The following is an 18,119-nucleotide window of genomic DNA, read 5'->3' on the forward strand; positions in this document are numbered from 1 at the left end:
AAAACAAAAGTGATGTGTGTGGGTGGCTTGTTGTTGTTGTTGTTGTTGGTGGGGGTCTTCTACGTGTAGAAAACAAAAGATCCAACAGAAAATGGGTAAAATGCAAGATCTTAAAACAAAAAATGAATAAGTCAGGAAGGTGCAGCAGGCTACTGATAACAAGCACATCCTCTTTTTCTGTCTTTCTCTTTTTTAATGGGCTGCCATGTCATGTCAGCGTGTAGGGGGAAGAGGAGAGGGGTCCCCGCCCACAGACACCCCCCTCCACACACGCACAGTTGGACAGGCAGGCAGGCAGGCAGGCACACACACTCACACACACACCACCAGCACCACCAGCAGCAGCAGCAGCAGCAGCAGCGACCTCCCGGCGGCGGCGGCGGCTCATGCCTTCACTTGCTCCGCGGTAGACGTCCGTCCGTCCAGTCGAGCAGCCGCGCACCGGTGGAGGCGGGTGGGGTTCGAAGATGCTGGAGAACGGCCGGAAGGTGTTCAAGGAGGGTCTGCTGGAGAAGCGGAGCGACGGGCTGCTGCAGCTCTGGAAGAAGAAGCAATGCGTCCTGACGGAGGACGGCGTCCTGCTGCTGCCGCCGAAGCAGCACGACCAGCCGCATCACCACCAGCCGCAGCACGGCGGAGGAGGAGGAGGAGGAGGAGGAGGGGGCTCTCCCACCTCCGGGGACAAAGTCAAGGAGCTCCACTTCGCCAACATGAAGACGGTGGACTGCGTGGAGCGCAAGGGCAAGTACGTCTACTTCACGGTGGTCATGACCGAGGGCAAGGAGATCGACTTCCGGTGCCCGCAGGACGAGGGCTGGAACGCGGAGATCACGCTGCAGATGGTGCAGTACAAGAACCGCCAGGCGATCCTGGCCGTCAGGTCCACCCGGCAGAAGCAGCAGCTGCTCGTTGTGCAGATGCCCGGCCAGAAGACCCTCCGCAGCGCGCCCAACGTGGCGTGACCCGCGGCGAGACCCGAGGGCAGCGGCGCGCCGTCAGCGGTAAGAGAGAGAGCCCGAGAGAGGGGCTGACAGGGGCGGTTGTAGGGGAACCACCGAAGCGGAGGGGGGTGCCCCTGCCCCCCAGACTGATTTTGCACAAGATTTCTCTTTTGCTGTCCCCTGGATTCTGTACCATCCAAGAAGGACCCCCCCCCCCCCCCCCCCCCCCCACACACACACACACACACACCACCACCACCACCACCACCTCAGGTTTTACCCCCCCGCATATTAATTGATGGTTTTCTCTCAAGAATGGAGCGTACATGTGGATTTTTTTAAATTTATTTATTTATTTTTTTGGTCGTGTTCAGATGATAAAGTTTGCAACCTCACGTCTCAAGCATGGAGGTGCAATCTTCTGCAGGATATCAGTGGTGGTGGGGGCGTTCACATTACGTTTACAATAGGAGCTTCTCTTTTCTCGGCTGGAATTGCACTGCAAGAAGCATAATTATTGCTCATCGATACTGGGACAATCCCTTTACCTAACATTCTTTTAAAAATCAGATCAGTGCGATTTAGATGGCCGTTGTTGGATTAGACTGATTGATTCCCGCTGGGTTGGAAACCCATGCCCACCCCCCTTCCTGAAACGGGGGAAATCCGTTTCCTTCGAGTTTTGAAAACCAAAAAACCAAAAAACCCAAAACAAGATGATGTGCAACATCATCACCGTGCAGTGCTGAGGCTCTCAGTGCAGGTTGAGGTGTTTCGACCAGTCACTGGGGAATTTTGCTCGCTGTGATTAATGAGTTCTTGTCCTCGGGGCTGGAGCTCCGGGTCACAGCGGTTTTACTGAGCTGCAGAGTGGCTGGCAGAAATTGCTGCGTGCTCCTCCAAAATAATAAATAAATAAATAAATAAATAATAATAATTTAAAAAAATCCACTCAGACTCAGATGCACATTTTTCAGCTTCTTTTCAAAGTTGGTTTAATCACACCTATTGAGAGTTAGAAGCCCTACTTCAGGCCTTTTTTTGGTTCCATTGTTTCACCATTATGCAAAATGAACTGCACCTTAAGTGTGAAAGTAAGTCCGCTCAAGCCTTTTTTTGTGATTTTAGGTGAAATGTTTTGTTTGCGTTTCTTGTAGCTCTGCTAAGTCACCCCGCGATGCTGTGCACGCACTGTTTATCAACTTTGTTCAAAGTAAATGTGCTGATTAAGAGTCTGTGTGTGTCTCAACAACGGCCTCGGCTTGTGGTTGCACTCACCGCCCGCCTGACGTCCCTCTCATCGCTCCCCTTCCCCTCTCCTGCAGGTTAACTGGACACTTGGCGAGAGGACAGACTTGCAGCCAGGCTGCGTCTCCCTCGCCGCCTCATCACTTGAGCTCCATCCTCCAGGAGAAGCCCTCGTCCATGTAGTGGTGGTTTCCACAAACCGGCAGCCTCCGGGACCCCTTTTCAATACAGAGACTTCTTTCATAAAAAAAGACTGATGGATGAAAAAGCATGTGAGAAAACCATTGTATTCTGCCGTGCGATGGGCCCCTTTATTTATTACATCCATGTATATAATTTTCATATATAGAGACATATACATATATATTCATACACATATATATGTATATATATATGTATATATATATATATATATGTGTGTGTGTGTGTGTGTACATATATATATATATATGTATATATATATACATATATATTTATGTATGTATGTATGTGTATTAGTCTAAAATGTTGCGTTGTTGATGAATGTTTTGTGTGGTTGTTGTTGTTAGAGTGGAACAGGAAACCCCCGCCCGTAGGTTCCTAGCTAACGTTCTCCATGCGGTCCTCCGGGACAGAACGTGCATATCTAAGAAGGGTTGCTGTAGGTTAGTCGTGCAGGTTTTGTCGCCCGTGTTCTCATTCTTCAACTGAACCAAAGAATCTCTGTTTTTTTGCCCCGCTCCTCTTTCCCGTGGCAGTGGTCACAGCTCAGAACATACTAATACTTTTAGGCTAGAGGTGATGTAGGTATATGACGAGGTTTAGCTGCATGACCCCCCCCCCCCTCCCCCTGCTGGGTGGCTTTTCCTGCGTACGTCCAGCGCTCCGTGACGGTACCAGCATTTTTTCCCGTCGTTATTTTTTGGCTTTGTTCAGAAATCATCCTCTGCTTTTTCTTTCCATGTGAGTCTTAAATCTGGGTGAGATGCTCGCTATGTCTGATCTGTTTTGAGAGGTTTGAGCAGCATCTTTGGGGAGTAAAGTGGAAAAGGTTTTGTTATATTAGAAGAAATTTATAAGCAGTGCTATTCCAAAGGTGCTGCACAAATCTTATGAATTCAGTGCAAGGTTCCAGTTTGAAAGCCAAGAGTTAACAGCAAGGTACCTTGACATTCTGAAGGATGTGCACAGCATGGACGTACTTAGTGATAGCAGCAGACGCATCCATGTTTTCCAGTTCAGAGCTCCTGAGTCGTCTCAGAGAGACCAAATTTCTTGACTTCTAAAAAGAAAAAAAACCAAGGCATGTCCTTTTACTGTTGGTCACTCACTTATTATTTAACATTTTCGCATTCGGCAAACAAAAAGTCCCCCTGGGTCCGGGTCTGTCATGTGACCCACAGGTCCGTGTGCCATGTGGGCCTCAAGTAAAACCCAGAGGAAAGCACACAGGGGTTCCAGAAAGTCCCTCGCTTGTTCACAAGCTTATGTGACTGAAACTAGCTACTGTTAAAAAAAACACGTGTCACCTGCCTTGCAGTTAATCATTTGCAAGCTGATCCTTTCGCTATTCAAAGCGCTAAGAAGGTCGTGTGCTAATGCTACTGAGTGAAAGTAGCAAAGAAATGCCAAGGTTCTATGTATTCTTTATTTCTTTGTTTGACGTGTTCTCACCCTAGCGTTCCCTTCTCCCACATTTCCTTTGGCTACTTCAGTAACGGTGAAGGTTTTGCACACAGCTTAATGTTTTTCGCTTGTTTGCTTTGCTCGTGCTTGCTAGCACAAAAGGACGATCCCGTTTTTCGTTTGCTTTGAGTCACATTTCCTAGCTAGCTTGAGTTTGGACTATTCCGAGAACTTTATCTCCAACCAGCATTTCTTTTCACATCAAGCCCCCATGCTTGTTTTTTTTTTTTATTATTTAAATGAGAAACGGAGCAGAAACATGGATCACAGACTCATAACCACCCGCGTGTGTGACATGGGAGCTGCCTCGCCGTTAGGAAACATTCGGTTTCGACGTGGCCCACACTGTTTCCTGGTTTCCTGGAAGTGCTTCCCGCTGGCTGGTGTCATCGCATCACGAAAACCAACACATGCCTCTGCGCTGCCGTCATCGGCCCCACACAGGCTAAAATACTGTGGCTCTGCCCTTTACCTAATGTGACCGGCGTGATACTCCTCGGACATGCCTTCCTGTTGCCATCATAACGCCCACAGTAATAGCTGTGCCCTTTTGATGCCGCCGTCCAATTTCTTATTTCAATGTGAGTTCTATTTTCATACCTCAGAAAAATACATTCCATTAAAAGAAGAAAAATACACACAAACACAACGTGGCGTGGTGTCTTCATTTCTGCTGCACTGGTGAAATGATTCTGGGGCATCACGCGGTCCGATGGGGGTCATTGGAACTGATTGCTGCTGCTGCTCTGCAGACACTGAACCTTTCACCCCCCCATTTCCTGGTCTAAAAGTAGAAACGGCGCGGAGAATTGGATTTCACTCGCCAGTTGTTGCCGCTCAGATAGAGCAGCCCCCCCTGCATGCGGCTCCTCCTGTCTGCCCTCCTGTCTGCGGTCACACTAATTCAATTAAGCGCCGTTTGCATGACGGCATCTTTTCTGACATGCTAACGGAGGCTAACGCCGCAGTGGCGGAAAATGGCAAACCTTTAGCGAGTGAGGTGGAATCGAAAGGTTTTTTTTTTGCGAACGCATTTGACACTGGTTGCAATTTGGGCAAGCGTAGCGTAAATCACATTGCAGACATTCAGCAGCTGCTCCGATCCCCCGATGCAAAGCGTTCAGAGATGCTGATGCCAACCACTGCGAGCGAGCAATAATCAAAGTAGGACCGTCTAATTTGCAGCTCGACAGCTGCCACCGTCACATTATGAAGGTCGATGTGAGAAACGTGGGGGCTGTGTTTTTCTGCAGAGGAAAACCAAACAAGCTAGTCGTGCTTCGCCGGCAAAGTTAAAAAGTGGAAAGTGCTTTGCATAACGACAGAAGAATGAACTCATTTTTTTTGCAGAAAGACTATTAGCGTTGTTTTTAATTCAAATGATTAAGTCAATATAAATTTAAGGTTGTGTGTAAATGAACCCTTGGCAATTAGATGAGTCATTCAGCAGCTTCATAGTGAGGAAGAAGAGAGGTTGACAGAGCTAAAAAGGGAGGAGTATCACTCAACTACACCACCAGCGGAAGTTTGTCGTCCTCACCTCAAGAAAATATGATGCCAAACTGATCCCCTCCCTCCAAATTAAGTCCAGAAAGAGATGTCTGCTTTGTTGCTAATGAAGCCCTCATCACCAGGCCAACTGGATTCATTCTTGAATCTTACTCTTCTTACACCCAACACGCATTAGCCCGGCTAAAAGCAGTCAGCCACGTCCACGGCATTCATTCGTTATCCTCAAAGTCCCAGCGGCTCAGCTGCAAAATGCCAGGGAGGAGAACTTGCTTTGTTTCCCACTCAAAATCAAGAGGAACTACAAGATTTGCACCTGCAGGCAAGTATGAAACATTAATGCGGAGGGTTAGCATTGCAAAGGTGGACCAGCGGGACGTGCGAAACCGGCTCAAATAAAATGCTCATCTTCCAACTTAAAAAAAAAAAAATGGGGGGGGGGGGGGTGTTTTGCATGTAACCAGCATTACCAAAAGAGGACAATAATTTACAAATGAAACACTAAATAATAGAGTTGAAGGACTGCGTTTCACACTGAGACTCAGAGCTGTTCCGGTTGCCTTTGGCAGGTGGGATTTGATGGGGTGGACAAACACAGTGGGCCACATGATCGGTGAAAACATTACACCCCGTTGTTGACATCCCTCCAACGTTGGCGGCGCGGCCCAAACTTTTGATGCCGGCAGCTGTTGCGACGGTCACAGCTCTGGGCGGCGCAGTGCAACCTCTGCAGCCCATCTCGGAATGCCAGCTGACCGGCCCGTCATCCGCCCGTCGTCGAGGATGCCCGATGACGAGCTGCTAGCAGGTGCGCAACTCTCTTTAGTGACTTCCAGGCGGCTTGTTGGAGCAAGTCGAGGGCCGGCACTTTGAACTGTGAACACAACGTTGTTCCGCCCGCCTGCATTCTGGACTCTGGGGTTACCAAGTCCAGAACTGTAAACGAGCCATTTGTCATTTAGCCTCGATGCTAGCTGCTTAGCGGTGCGTGAAAGTTGTTGCGCCCTGTTGGTTTTATTGAATTGGGTTTAGAACTCCCAGGACGTTCCGAGGGATCCGTGACCTTCCCAGGATGCGTCTGATTAGTGTTGTATCGCTCGTGAACGATTCGTTCCAAAAGAACCAATCTTTCGAGTGAACAAACTGAATGAGATCACTCCCTGAACTGATTCCTTTCTTTCTTAGTTCAGTTTAGCTCTACAGCAGGCCTGCAGATTCAGAGTGGAACTGCGTGCAAACTCTGCACCTGTGACACAAGCGACCATGTGATAGTGATTCATTCGCGGACGAATCACGAACAACTAAGGAATGAATGAGTCTGCCTACCAGTTCACATTCGTGAACGAATCAGCAATGGACAAATCTGCCAACCGGTTCACGTTCGCAACCGATCCAGCAACGAAGGAAAGGCGGCCGTGCTGCGAGCCAGAGAGGGAGAAGTTGAGGAACGAGGAAGTCATACATTAGACGACACAGAGACAGAGTCGTTGCTTTGTTCACCCAATGTCCTCCACTGGCAGGCTTGCAGTACGTCACGCTTCCTTCGCAGTGAGCGAGTGAGAATGGGGAACTACAGTTTTTATGCTTGCTGTACTTTGCCATTCATTTAGATTATGAGCCACGTTTTCTCTGCTTTTTGCAAGGAATCCCTGTGAAGCTACTGACTGAGTGCTGCAGTGAGTTGTCAATGATTCAATGAGCGCTTCTCTAAATCTCTGAGACAGATTTTACATCAGACAAATACTATAATATAATCAAACCAAAAGTGCATGTGTGTGTGTGTGTGTGTGTGTGTAAAAAAATCCATCACATGACTTGCAAATGAACTAAACTTCTATCTTACAACTTTGTCGTGAGTGTTGTTTAGTAAACAATGTTGACACTTCTGAGGCTGAATGGCACTTGTTCAGGGCTCCACCATGATCATTTTGATTTTGATTCAGATGATTTGAATCAAATCATTCCAATGATTTGATTCTCCTAAATGAACTGGCTTTGACATCACTACACTACACTGATTAGGCTGCATGACATTACGAGATGTGCGGTGTCTCCAAGCAGTACTGGCCGACGAAATGAAGGACGCTTTTTTTTTTTTTAAACCCTTCCCATCCATCTTCTTTACCCGCTTATTCCTATTCAGGGTCACGGGGTCTGCTGGAGCCTCTCCCAGCTGTCTTAGGGTGAAGGCAGGGTGACACCCTGGACAAGTCGCCAGTTCATCACAGGGCCACATAGAAACAAACAACCATTCACACTCACACTCACACCTACGGACAATTCAGAATGTTCAGTTGACCTCACATGTATGTTTTTGGAGTGTGGGAGGAAGCCGGAGAACCCGGAGAGAACCCACGCAGACACAGGGAGAACATGCAGACTCCACACAGGAAGGTCCCAGGCCCGGAATCGAACTCATGACCTTCTTGCTTCCCATGCTATTAAATAATAATAATAATAATTTAAATTCATATTTGACTGGAGTTCATCACTGAGTATAAAAAGTGTTGACGACTTGTTTTAAAGGCCTGCCAGGCCGTCAATCGATGTTAGCTAATAATAAGCATTTAAATAAACTTTGCCTAGAATGTGGGCAAGGTTTTCCTAAACTTGCATTATCACAAAAATCTGGATTTTGAGAATAAGCTGCTTGACAAGTTTTAAATTGTAGCTGGTACATTTTACGCTGAAGTTGTTTTCCTGACCATCTTCAAGTTCCAAGCGAACATCTTTTTTTAGCCTAAGGTATTGGCTTTTGATGATAAAACAAGAAAGTGTGAAGAAGAAGAAGGCAGATTAGCACAGCCCTTAAACTGGAGTCAAGTCCCTGAAGACCTCGTACGCACAGCTGCGTTGGAAGGGGACGATGCCAATTCGCCACTATTAGCGTTCGCACAACGTAGCCGTTAGCGGGCCCATGCTTCACGCTAAGACAGATTCAAGAAAACGCTCGGCCACCTGCTCTCGATGAGCACGAGCTGCTGCACACTTCACACTTCCTGTTGAAACGACCCAGGATTGTGGAGTGCATGTTGTGCTTGGGCAACAATGTGTAAAGCCAGTCCTTATTTCCAGTCTCTTCCTAGTGAATGTATGCTGTTGTTGTTGTTGTTGTTGTTGTTGTTGTTGTTGTTGTTGTTTTAATCAAGGAGTAGTTTTATGTGTTTAGCATTTGTTTAGAATCTAACCGTGAGTTTTGTGCCAATTGCAGTTTTTGGCTCACCTTCATCTCCTCGACCTCTGACTCTTTGTGCGTTGGCCGCAGCCAATCAGCTTCTGAGCGGGAAGGAGGAGTTTGTGATGAGAGCAGCAATGTCACCTTGGGCACAAAAGGATTTGGGAATGGTAAAACCTTTTTGTGACTCTGGTCCCTCTGTGAGCAATAAATGAACATATCTGCTTGTGAGCGCATCGTTCCATAATTGGACTGCTCTGCCAGTGGGGATGGGCCACAAAGCTCTCTTTGTGACACTGATATTGAAACATTCACTTTGACTGACAACAAGCTCCAGAGTGTTCATTGTAAATGAATATATAGGAAAGAAATATTTTTTATCTGCTGTTAATAAATAAATAGATAAATAAATAAATGCAATGCATGTTTGTAACATTCTGGCAGCGGAGCCTTGAGACGTGGACGAAAGACAGAAATTCTGAGGTGTTTTTCTCAGAGACAGGAACGCTGTTTGTTTATTCATTTTCCCATTTTCAGAAGAGTTTAGTCAACCCTTTAATTCAGCACACTGTATAAAAGCAGGACCTGCAAAAGTAGTCAAAAGATGTAAGCGCAGTTTGGAGAAAAACCTTCAAGATGCTTTTCTTGACCCACGCGGCCCACCAGTGGAAGACATCTGACCCGCAGACCAGAGGATTGGCTGTTCCAGTCCCTTTGGTGGTTGATGGTTTGGCTAAACAGCGGGAGGCTGTTCATGTTTCTCTTGTCCTTTGGACAGGGGAGTAAACTGGTATTAGCTCGGGTGGTTGGACCTCGGCTTTGGGTTCAATCGCAGTCCTGCCAGGCAACTGTGTTGTTCATGTGCTACTTTCCTACAGAAAGCTTCAGGTCTCAGGATCCGTCCCTGTGGATCTGAATCTGCTGGTTTTGTTCAAATGCTTCCTGGCTTTTTATCATTTTATTTATTTTTGAGGTCTTTGATATCTTTGACAAAGCCAAAGTGACGACTGTTGTGAGATCTCTTTGGACCAGAGGTTCCAGATGTGAGTTGACCTGTTTGTTTCAGATTGTATGTTTCGCAGATTTAAAAAAAAAACAAAACAACAACAACAACAACAACGACTGTTGTACTCAGAAAAGGCTGGCTGGCTGTTGTGTATTTGTTTTGCCAATCCCTGCAGGATCATAGAAAGGTTTTATATTCCTGTTTTGCGTTATTTATTTATTTTTTAATTTAGCCATTTAACTTTACAGGTGTCTTTATGTTCCTCTGTTTTATTGAGTTGTCTGCACTGATTGGCCCCCTTTCTGTTGCTGTGTTAATTTGCCCCCTGTTAAGCAAAGCTCAAAATCACTTTATTTGCTCATTAAATGCTGGTCAATTACTGTGTTTCACCCGTTAAAGCAGACCATGTTGCAGAGGAAGCATTTCTTTTCTTCTTCTTGCAGGTGGCCCCGTGAAAAGTACTCCCCCCCCCCCTCTCCCCCCGCGCTGTGATTAGCATGGTAGTAAGCATTACAGCCAAAGTGAATTTAATGGACTAACCACTTGAGCGCCTCTGCAGCTTCTTTTCTGAGAATCAGCAAAAAAAAAAAACACAACCCAAAAACCCCTCTACTTCACTTGATCACATTTTCTAATAAAAGCCCCTAAATGCGTTTCGGAGAAGGCGAGCGAACCAGCGGCAAGGTGTTTACAAGTTCGCCCATTCTTGAAAAGCTGGCGGTAACCAGACTCTCATTAGTGTCTCACAACTCTTACATTTGTTATGCAACCACACAAAGTCTATTTAGGGCATCTTCAGAGGGATCTGATCATCAATAATGAATGGCTCGCCCCTGTTTGGGCGAGGGCTCGCTTAATTGCGATTGCACGTTCACAGAGAAGGCAGCCGTCGCCTGAAAGCTAATTTACCAAACACAAACTCCACCTCATATACTGCCACAGTCCTTGGAGCCCATGTATGGCAGCATCCCCATTATTCTGCTGACATCTGAAGTTGAGACGCGATTGTCAACTGATCCATCTTTTGTTTTTGTTTTTTGGACTTGTCCTTGGACGATGGTCTCTGATTGTCGCTGTAATCGAATCTATTTCCCAATTCTCTGACTCTCTGCCAAGAAAGACAGCATAAGACTTGAAGAAGACTGTTGATTTCTCAGCATCTGCCCTTGATATAAATTAGAGACAAGGACTGAGTTGCATCTTTGTCGCACAAGGGCCATATGTTCATCATCAACCGTTGCTCAGGTTGAAAAACTAAATTAAATTAAATAAAAAAAAACCTAATCAACAGCTGATAACTGACCACCCTTCTGCAAACAGGACAAAGGCCACACTCAACCTGTTGCACATCCTTCTCCATCCTTAGAATGAGGACTGCGGCCCACTGGTGGGTTATGCCGGTACTCACTTATGACACGTACTACTGTTGAAAAGTTAAGGGTCACTGACTCATTTCTGCATTGAACTCCATTATAACCAGTTTTATGAAATAATGATCTTGAACGCTGTGCGATCATTATGAGAGCATGAAAATCAGTCAAGATGTGCTGAACGAGTATGAGAACATTTTAGTGTTCAAACCATTTCCAATGTCTAATGAAGGCATTCAAGACAACAACTGTCAAAGCCATCCATAATGTGTTCAGCACACCCCGACTGATTTTCCTGCACTAGCAATGTTCTCCCAACATCCCAGTAGATGTTTCCAGTAGATAGCTCTAGCTGTCGGGGAAGATGGCTACTCAGTGCGACTTGTGATGTAGAAAGTTGAACTGAACCCAAATGACTCGTTTCAGCGCAGTACCATGGACGAAGCTGGCCTGGTAATGTGCAAGTTGTGATTTATTTTGCATTTGCTTTCAGTCATGCAAAAGGACATGTCAGTTTTTCATAATAGGGACAACAGTACAGGATTAAGGGGATAAATGGGACAGTGACCACTTTAGTGACAAACCTCAGTTGAAAAGACCACAACTTCAAATAGGGAAGTCTTCAAGCTTTGGCAGCAGACCACTAATATCCATGAATTGGCCCAAACTAAGTTATAGCCGTGTTCTCTCAACTCTGACGTTTCATGAGTTTCACTGCAAGCTCATAATGCCAGACCTCCTTATTTAGCATAGAAAATGGATAAAAATATGCACGTCTTGCCCTGAATACCTTGTTTTTCTATCCACTAAGATATCGGGTTGGACACTGGGGAATCTTTTCATCCTGGTAAATAGCAAAGGTAAGCGATAATTAGGACTCTTTTTTCCTCCCTTTTTTCCTTCCAGTCACATCTGTTTCTCAGTGTATCCAGTGAGAGCACTTCTGGGTGTGAATGTCTTTTTGTGTACGGCACAGTCCTCATGTATTACATCCTACAGTCAAAATTTGACCCTTGATCAGTTTGGAGAAATTGCCGTTGGCCTTCTCCACTTCTTAGTCCACACCCGGGTTAATAATTAAATGGGACATTTACAAGGAACTGTCGGCAGCGCAGGTAAGGAGGCAGCGAGGGAGTTTTGTGGCGCCACAAGAGAAGGAATTTTGGAGGAGCCCCTGGATCGGGGGAGATAAATGTGTCTTCCAGCCAGTAGATTGATTCCCTGCACGATTCCATTGCTCCCCGAAATATTTTATACAAGTCTTTTGTGGACATTTTCCATTAAAGGCTGGAGAATTATTCAGCTGTTTCCAAGACTAATGTTCTACCACTGAATTAGGGTAGCAAAAAAAAACCCAAACAAACTCCAAAGCTCCACTATTGACGGAAGCAGTTTTCAAGGAATATTCTCAAAATCTTGAAAACAAGACCTGGCAGTTATGGTTAAAAAAATTAAGAAAAAAGTCTTGTTGAAAGGATGTGAAATCCTGTTTCGCAAACGCAGACGTTTATTGAAATGAAGGCACAAAATAAGCACAATGACAACAAAACCGAATGATCAAACTAAGATTTTTTTAGTTGAATTAAAACCTCAAAGGATAATTTACAGTGTTCAGTGTGGGGCTGTTTTATTAAACGTGAAATGAAGCGTCTTTTCGGTGCGAACACTGTGACTGTGACGTGGCTGTGGATTAGGATTCCCTGACAAACAAACAAACAAACACAAATCCAGCTGCGACTTTCTTCTGCCTTTCTACTTTCTTATGTCCTTTGTGTTTTGGACTCAGTCACTAAAAACTACTGGCACTTTCTGTCCAATGATGTCTGATCATAAATGTCCGTACTATTTTATTTTATTTTATTTTATTTTATTTTTATTGATTTTTTTATTTGTTATTTTTGCAGCTTTTAGCTTTTGAACTTTCTGGGCCTGCGTTGGTTGTTCTGCACTCTACGTCGCTCTCTTCTCCCGGACTGGGAAGCTTCGCCTCACCATCCGACCGTTTAGTGCAATTAACGAGCCAATGACACACTCCAGTTCAGCCCATCTATCTCCACCCGCTACACAACTCGCAGCTGGAAATGAACAATTACAGCAAAGACTTTAACGAAGGGTTAAAAAGTGGGCAGGGGAGGCGAGCCGGCACGCTGTGTTGGGGGTTTACTCAGCCACTTCCCTTCCAGCTCTAACTTCATTTTCGTGTGCGGCGGCACCCACAAGAATTCACATTCAAACGGTGGCCCTCAAATCCCCAAGGCTGCCGTCTGCGGGATGTCCGTGAAGGTGACGGTGTCGCTGCTGAGAGGCAGACTGGGAGGAGAGGAACTGCATTCGCCTGTCTCGCTGGATGGAATATTAAGAGGAAGTGGATTTTAAAACCGAGAGCGTTGTGAGGAGGAGGTGGAGGAGGTGGAGGAGGAGGAGGAGGGGGAGAGAAGGTGGATAAAGGGGGGGGGGGAGGTGGAGGAGGAGGGGGAGGGGGAGGGAGAGAAGGTGGAGGAGGAGGGGGGGGTGATGAAGTGTGTTAGATCGCAGGGTGACATTGAGAGAAGCCTCTCTGTCCTTTTTTTGTTCCATCCATCTCCACCAATATCACTCCTCGGGAGACACACCACGTCCCCTCCCCTGCCCCACCCCCACCCACTCCCTCTCCCCGGCTGCCTGGTGGCGCCACACGAGTCACGAGTCCCCCCCATCCCCACCGTCATCACTCCCGAGTGTCACGGGAGTTTTCACAGTGGATGGAAGCAGAGGAACGAGGTGGAGGAGAAGGACAGAGCTGATGGGGGGCGAAGAGGGGGAAGAAAGAAAGAAACGTGTCGGGCATTGGAGCAGGAGTGAATGAAAAGGGTGAGACGGCAGAGGTGTGAGGCGGGACCCTGGGGGCAAGGAGGAGCCAATCGGGGTGGGGGTGGAGGCGGGGGAGGGAGGGAAGGAATGAATGAGTGTTGATAGATGACAGGTGGGGACGAGAGCGGGCGCAGGAAGCAGGTGAGGGAGGCGGAATTAACAGGCCTGGAATCAGTGAGCTGAGGCTGCGCCGGCAAAAAAACATGGAGAGAAGGATTTCTGGGCAAAGAGGTTTTTGAAAGGAGGGATGAAACTGAAGATGCAGGTTAAGGATATAAAAAATAAAATAAATAACAACAGGGCCAAGCTGTCCTGAGCCGACCGGCTCACATTTCTGAGCCTGGGACACTGACATGAGCCAATCCTACTGAGCAGTAGTTGCCTTACAACATGTGAGGCAGAATATGTTTGAACTGTCTCAGCCTTGAGGGAACTCGTTCCATCCCAGTGGACACCAGAGTGACATCACCTTCAGGAAGGAACACTGAGCTGAAACTATCAGCAAACACACACGACTCTGTTTATTCAGCTTGATCCAATACAATGAGTTTACAATGTTTATAGTTTTGTTTAAGTTTAAGGTGGAGTTTATCTTTTTGCCTCATTATATAAGGACAAAGTTTATCATCAAGTGCGCCGCTTTCAAGGTGCCACGTCTCAGCAACTTTAAAGATTTTTGATTCTTTTCTCACAACCGAGACTTTGAAAGTCAGTTTGATTCAGGAGTTCTTGTGCACACTCCATTACACTTTGCATGTTCTCCCTGTGGTGTGTGTGTGTGTCTGTGTGTGTGTGTGTGTGTGTGTGTGTGTGTGTGTGTGCGTCCTCCGGGCCTACTTCACCTTCCTCCCACCCTCCAAAAAACATGTGCGTGTGGCAAGCCGGAAACTCTAAATTGGCCGAGATGTGACTGCGCACGCTAGTTTGTCTCTCAGCGCCGCTCTGCGATAAACTTTGCCTGAAGACGGCTGGGAAAAGCTACCGAGCAGAACGGCCCCTTGCAGGAGTAGAAACAGGATGGATGTGAGAGTCTGCAGGGCACTCCATCCTGACATATCCACACATTTTGGGAACAGACGATTATAAGCTGCATGTCAGGAGTGACGCATACGCGGCTGATTGTGTCCCATATTTGTCCCACCCGTCCTGCCTCGGGGACGTGTCTGCACTCGAGCACCTTAATTAACGTGAGGCGTCGCTGAAGCAGGAAGTAGGTCTGTGAACTGTCGCTGGCTGGCACGAGTTGTTACTGCGACCTCCCTCCCAGCTACTGCTGTGTGTCTTAGGGTTAGTTGCCTTTTTTCTCCTGTCCCCACACACATTTAAAAACAAAAAACAAATGAAAAAATGTTCAAACACTTCGTAGGATACATGCCAGAACCAATCCATTCCTGATTTATTCAGTATTTTTTATTGCTCAAACAAAGGAATCTCCTCCGCTCAGCGCTAGCTAGCTAGAAGCCCATAACATAAACTTGATTAAAAGAAAAAAGATAACAGTAAAAACAGCTTGGTACAACGACTGAGTGGGGAATGTGCTCAGAATGTGTGTCGAAATCAAAGAGTGATTTTTTTCTTTCCGATGCTGTGAGTGAAAAAAGAGGCACAGTTTGATGACATGAAAGGAAGTTCAAGCTGGTTGATGGTGGTGGTGCTCGGCAGAAAGCGGAACACCACCGCTGGTATATCAACGCTTCATCTCAGACAACAGACACGAGTGCAAACAGTACCAAGCTGAGTCCACCCCCGCCGACCTTGTGTGCGTCTTGGCCGATGAAAGACTCTCGTTGTTCCCAAAATATCAGGAGGAGTTGAGCCCCGCCCTCCCCTTCAACTTCTGCCTCCAGGCTAACAGCCGCTACCACCTCATGACTCCTGACTTATTCTATTATCCAGCAGATGTCGGTCACCTACATTATAAATGAATAATAAAAAAAACTGTGTGTTTGCTCAACGGCACTATATTGCCACTGCACCACAAACCCCTGTGTAGTAGTGAAATCAGTTGATGATCATGCTTTATGATTGTGCAGCTCGCAGTTGATACGAACATGACACCTGCCTGCAGCACAAGAGTGGCTATGTTCTGGATGTTCTGGTCTATCTATCTATCTATCTATCTATCTATCTATCTATCTATCTATCTATCTATCTAAAAAAATAATAGCTGAAGGAACAGCATCTAACCAATATAATCTAATTAACAGGGATTTATAGGCATAGAAAGGGGTATAAAAAGATAGACTATAGATATAGAATGTAGGTATAAAAGGTCAGGAAAGCTAGATAATTGTTCTATTGTTGTTGTTGTTGTTGTTGTTGTTGTTTTTTGTTTTGTGTTTTTTTACACCCCAGCTCTTCTAAGAAACATGTCAGGTCAAGTGGGGCATCAGAAAGCTTTGGAGGAAGCTATGGAGGGTGTTGAAATCTTCATACACTCCAAAAACGTGCATGTGAGGTGAATTGGAAACTCTAAATTGTTCGTAGGTGTGCATGTGAATGTGAATGGTTGTTTGTCTCTGTGTGGCCCAGTGATGAACTGGCGACTTGTCCAGGGTGTCACCCTGCCTTCGCCCTATGACAGCTGGGAGAGGCTCCAGCAGGCCCCTGAGACCCTGAGCTCAGGAAGAAGCGGCTATTGAAAATGGATGGATTTTGAGTGACTTTATTCTGACCACAGTAAGTATTGAGAATGTGGAGTGCTGTCAATGGGTCTGGTGTGATCATGTGATGATGTGGTTATCACTATTCCATATAATGCAATGACCATAGACAAAATAATCCATTGAAAATTCACACTCGTATCAGAACAAATAGGATATTTTACGATCACTCATTTCATCACTGCTGCTGACTCTACCTGCGTGCAGTCCAACCTCCCTGTTCTTCCGCTGACCTGAGCTCAAACCCTAACCCTCTGACTCATCTGACATCCTGAGAGAAGAAAAATACTTGTGTTCTTTCCCGAGGATATTTGAAAACAACAACAACACAGGAGTCTCCGGCCAGTAGAGGCGACAGGGAAACCGTAATTGGAGAGGATGGACTGACAAACGCCGGCTTGCTCGGTTCCCTTCAAGGACAAAAGCCATTTGTGTGTGTGTTCACATGGATTTTCTTTTTTCTTTTTTTTTTTTGCAAATGTCAGGTCAGCTTGTGTTGCATGGCCTAAAGGACACATCACTGCATGATCTCTCTGTGTCTGGCTCCGCCTCATGCATGTTTCATAAAGTGAACCGGGTCAGACAGAAGCGAGAGGCAGGAAATAAACATGTCGGCTTTTGAAAAGATGAGCCTCTTTTTTTGTAACCGTATACAATGAACTAACTTACATCGTTCATTTCTTTACCTGTTCAGATGCTGTGATAAACTCCAAAGTGCTGTCACGGTGCTGTGTGTACATGAAGGCCTGAAGTATATTCCCCATTGAAATTTCAGCAGATTCACAGATAGGGGGGGGGGGGGGGGGGGGGGGGGTATTATAAGCTATTCAATAGCAGGCCACCAGGGAATGATGGAGATGTTGCCAGTGTTTTATTTTCCTGCCAGTAATCAAAATGGTTAATAAAAGCAATATTCTAGATAGCTCCTCTGTTGATATTCCCATTAGTGAACTGCAAAAAAAAAAAAAAAAAATATTCACAGTCATTTTTTTCTGATGTTGCTCCGGCTTTGAGCAACGCTTTACCGCTATCGCCCGGTGTAAACAACTCCTCCTCCACAGACTTCCTCTCGGAGGCCAGTCGCCCGCAGGCTATGCATCGCCCCAAGCAGCCTTTTGCAACTTGTTTACGGAGAGTTCAGAATGGTGCGGAACACTGGGTTTACCCTCAAATCAATTCACCCATTGCGGCGCGGTCGTGAGCAATATTTAGCATCTTTATATTGATGTTCGTTTGATAGATTTGGATGAAATTGATTAGGTCTGTGAAAAATATCGACAAATAAAACCCCATATATTTGTGTTTACTGGAAATGCTATTGCGGTGTAATTGCACAAGATATTTTCATGTAATAATAATAATAATAATAATAATAATAATAACAATAATAATAATAATCAGACAGGGAATGCAGTCAGACAAGCATATTTCTATGTATCAGCCAGTGAGCAGTCATTTCCCACATCCCATCATGTCCACCTTCCACAGGCAGTTTATTGAATCATAGCAATACATGTTAGTGTTTAAGTTTAGTCTCTCTGTATTCGGTCATTTTATCTTGAGCGTCTCCCCTCGTGCCACCTCTGTGTTCACTTCCTCCCTTCCTTCTCTGCTTAATTGTCGGCGTTGCAGCATTATTGTCTTTGCTAACGTCGTAGTGTGAAATCATTGTATTCAGATTCTGGTTCTGAA

General features: G+C 45.9%; 1 protein-coding gene across 1 annotated transcript; it reads left to right on the forward strand.

Moving 5' to 3' along the window:
* Positions 1-339: 339 nt before the first annotated feature.
* On the forward strand, positions 340-4,503 carry phlda1 (pleckstrin homology-like domain, family A, member 1). Its single transcript, XM_076011718.1, has 2 exons — positions 340-1,001; positions 2,267-4,503. Exon 1 carries the CDS (start codon positions 468-470, stop codon positions 960-962), a length of 495 nt encoding a protein of 164 aa, XP_075867833.1. The 5' UTR covers positions 340-467; the 3' UTR covers positions 963-1,001; positions 2,267-4,503.
* The last annotated feature ends 13,616 nt before the right edge of the window (positions 4,504-18,119 follow it).

Source organism: Nelusetta ayraudi, unplaced genomic scaffold (genome assembly GCF_046127955.1).
Source record: "Nelusetta ayraudi isolate G7.1 ecotype Tasmania unplaced genomic scaffold, CSIRO-AGI_Nayr_v1 ptg000135l, whole genome shotgun sequence".
In the NCBI taxonomy this organism is placed as follows: Eukaryota; Metazoa; Chordata; class Actinopteri; order Tetraodontiformes; family Monacanthidae; genus Nelusetta; species Nelusetta ayraudi.

Excerpts from the sequence above, each read along its gene's own strand:
- phlda1 (XM_076011718.1), top strand. The coding sequence starts at position 468 with ATGCTGGAGAACGGCCGGAAGGTGTTCAAGGAGGGTCTGCTGGAGAAG.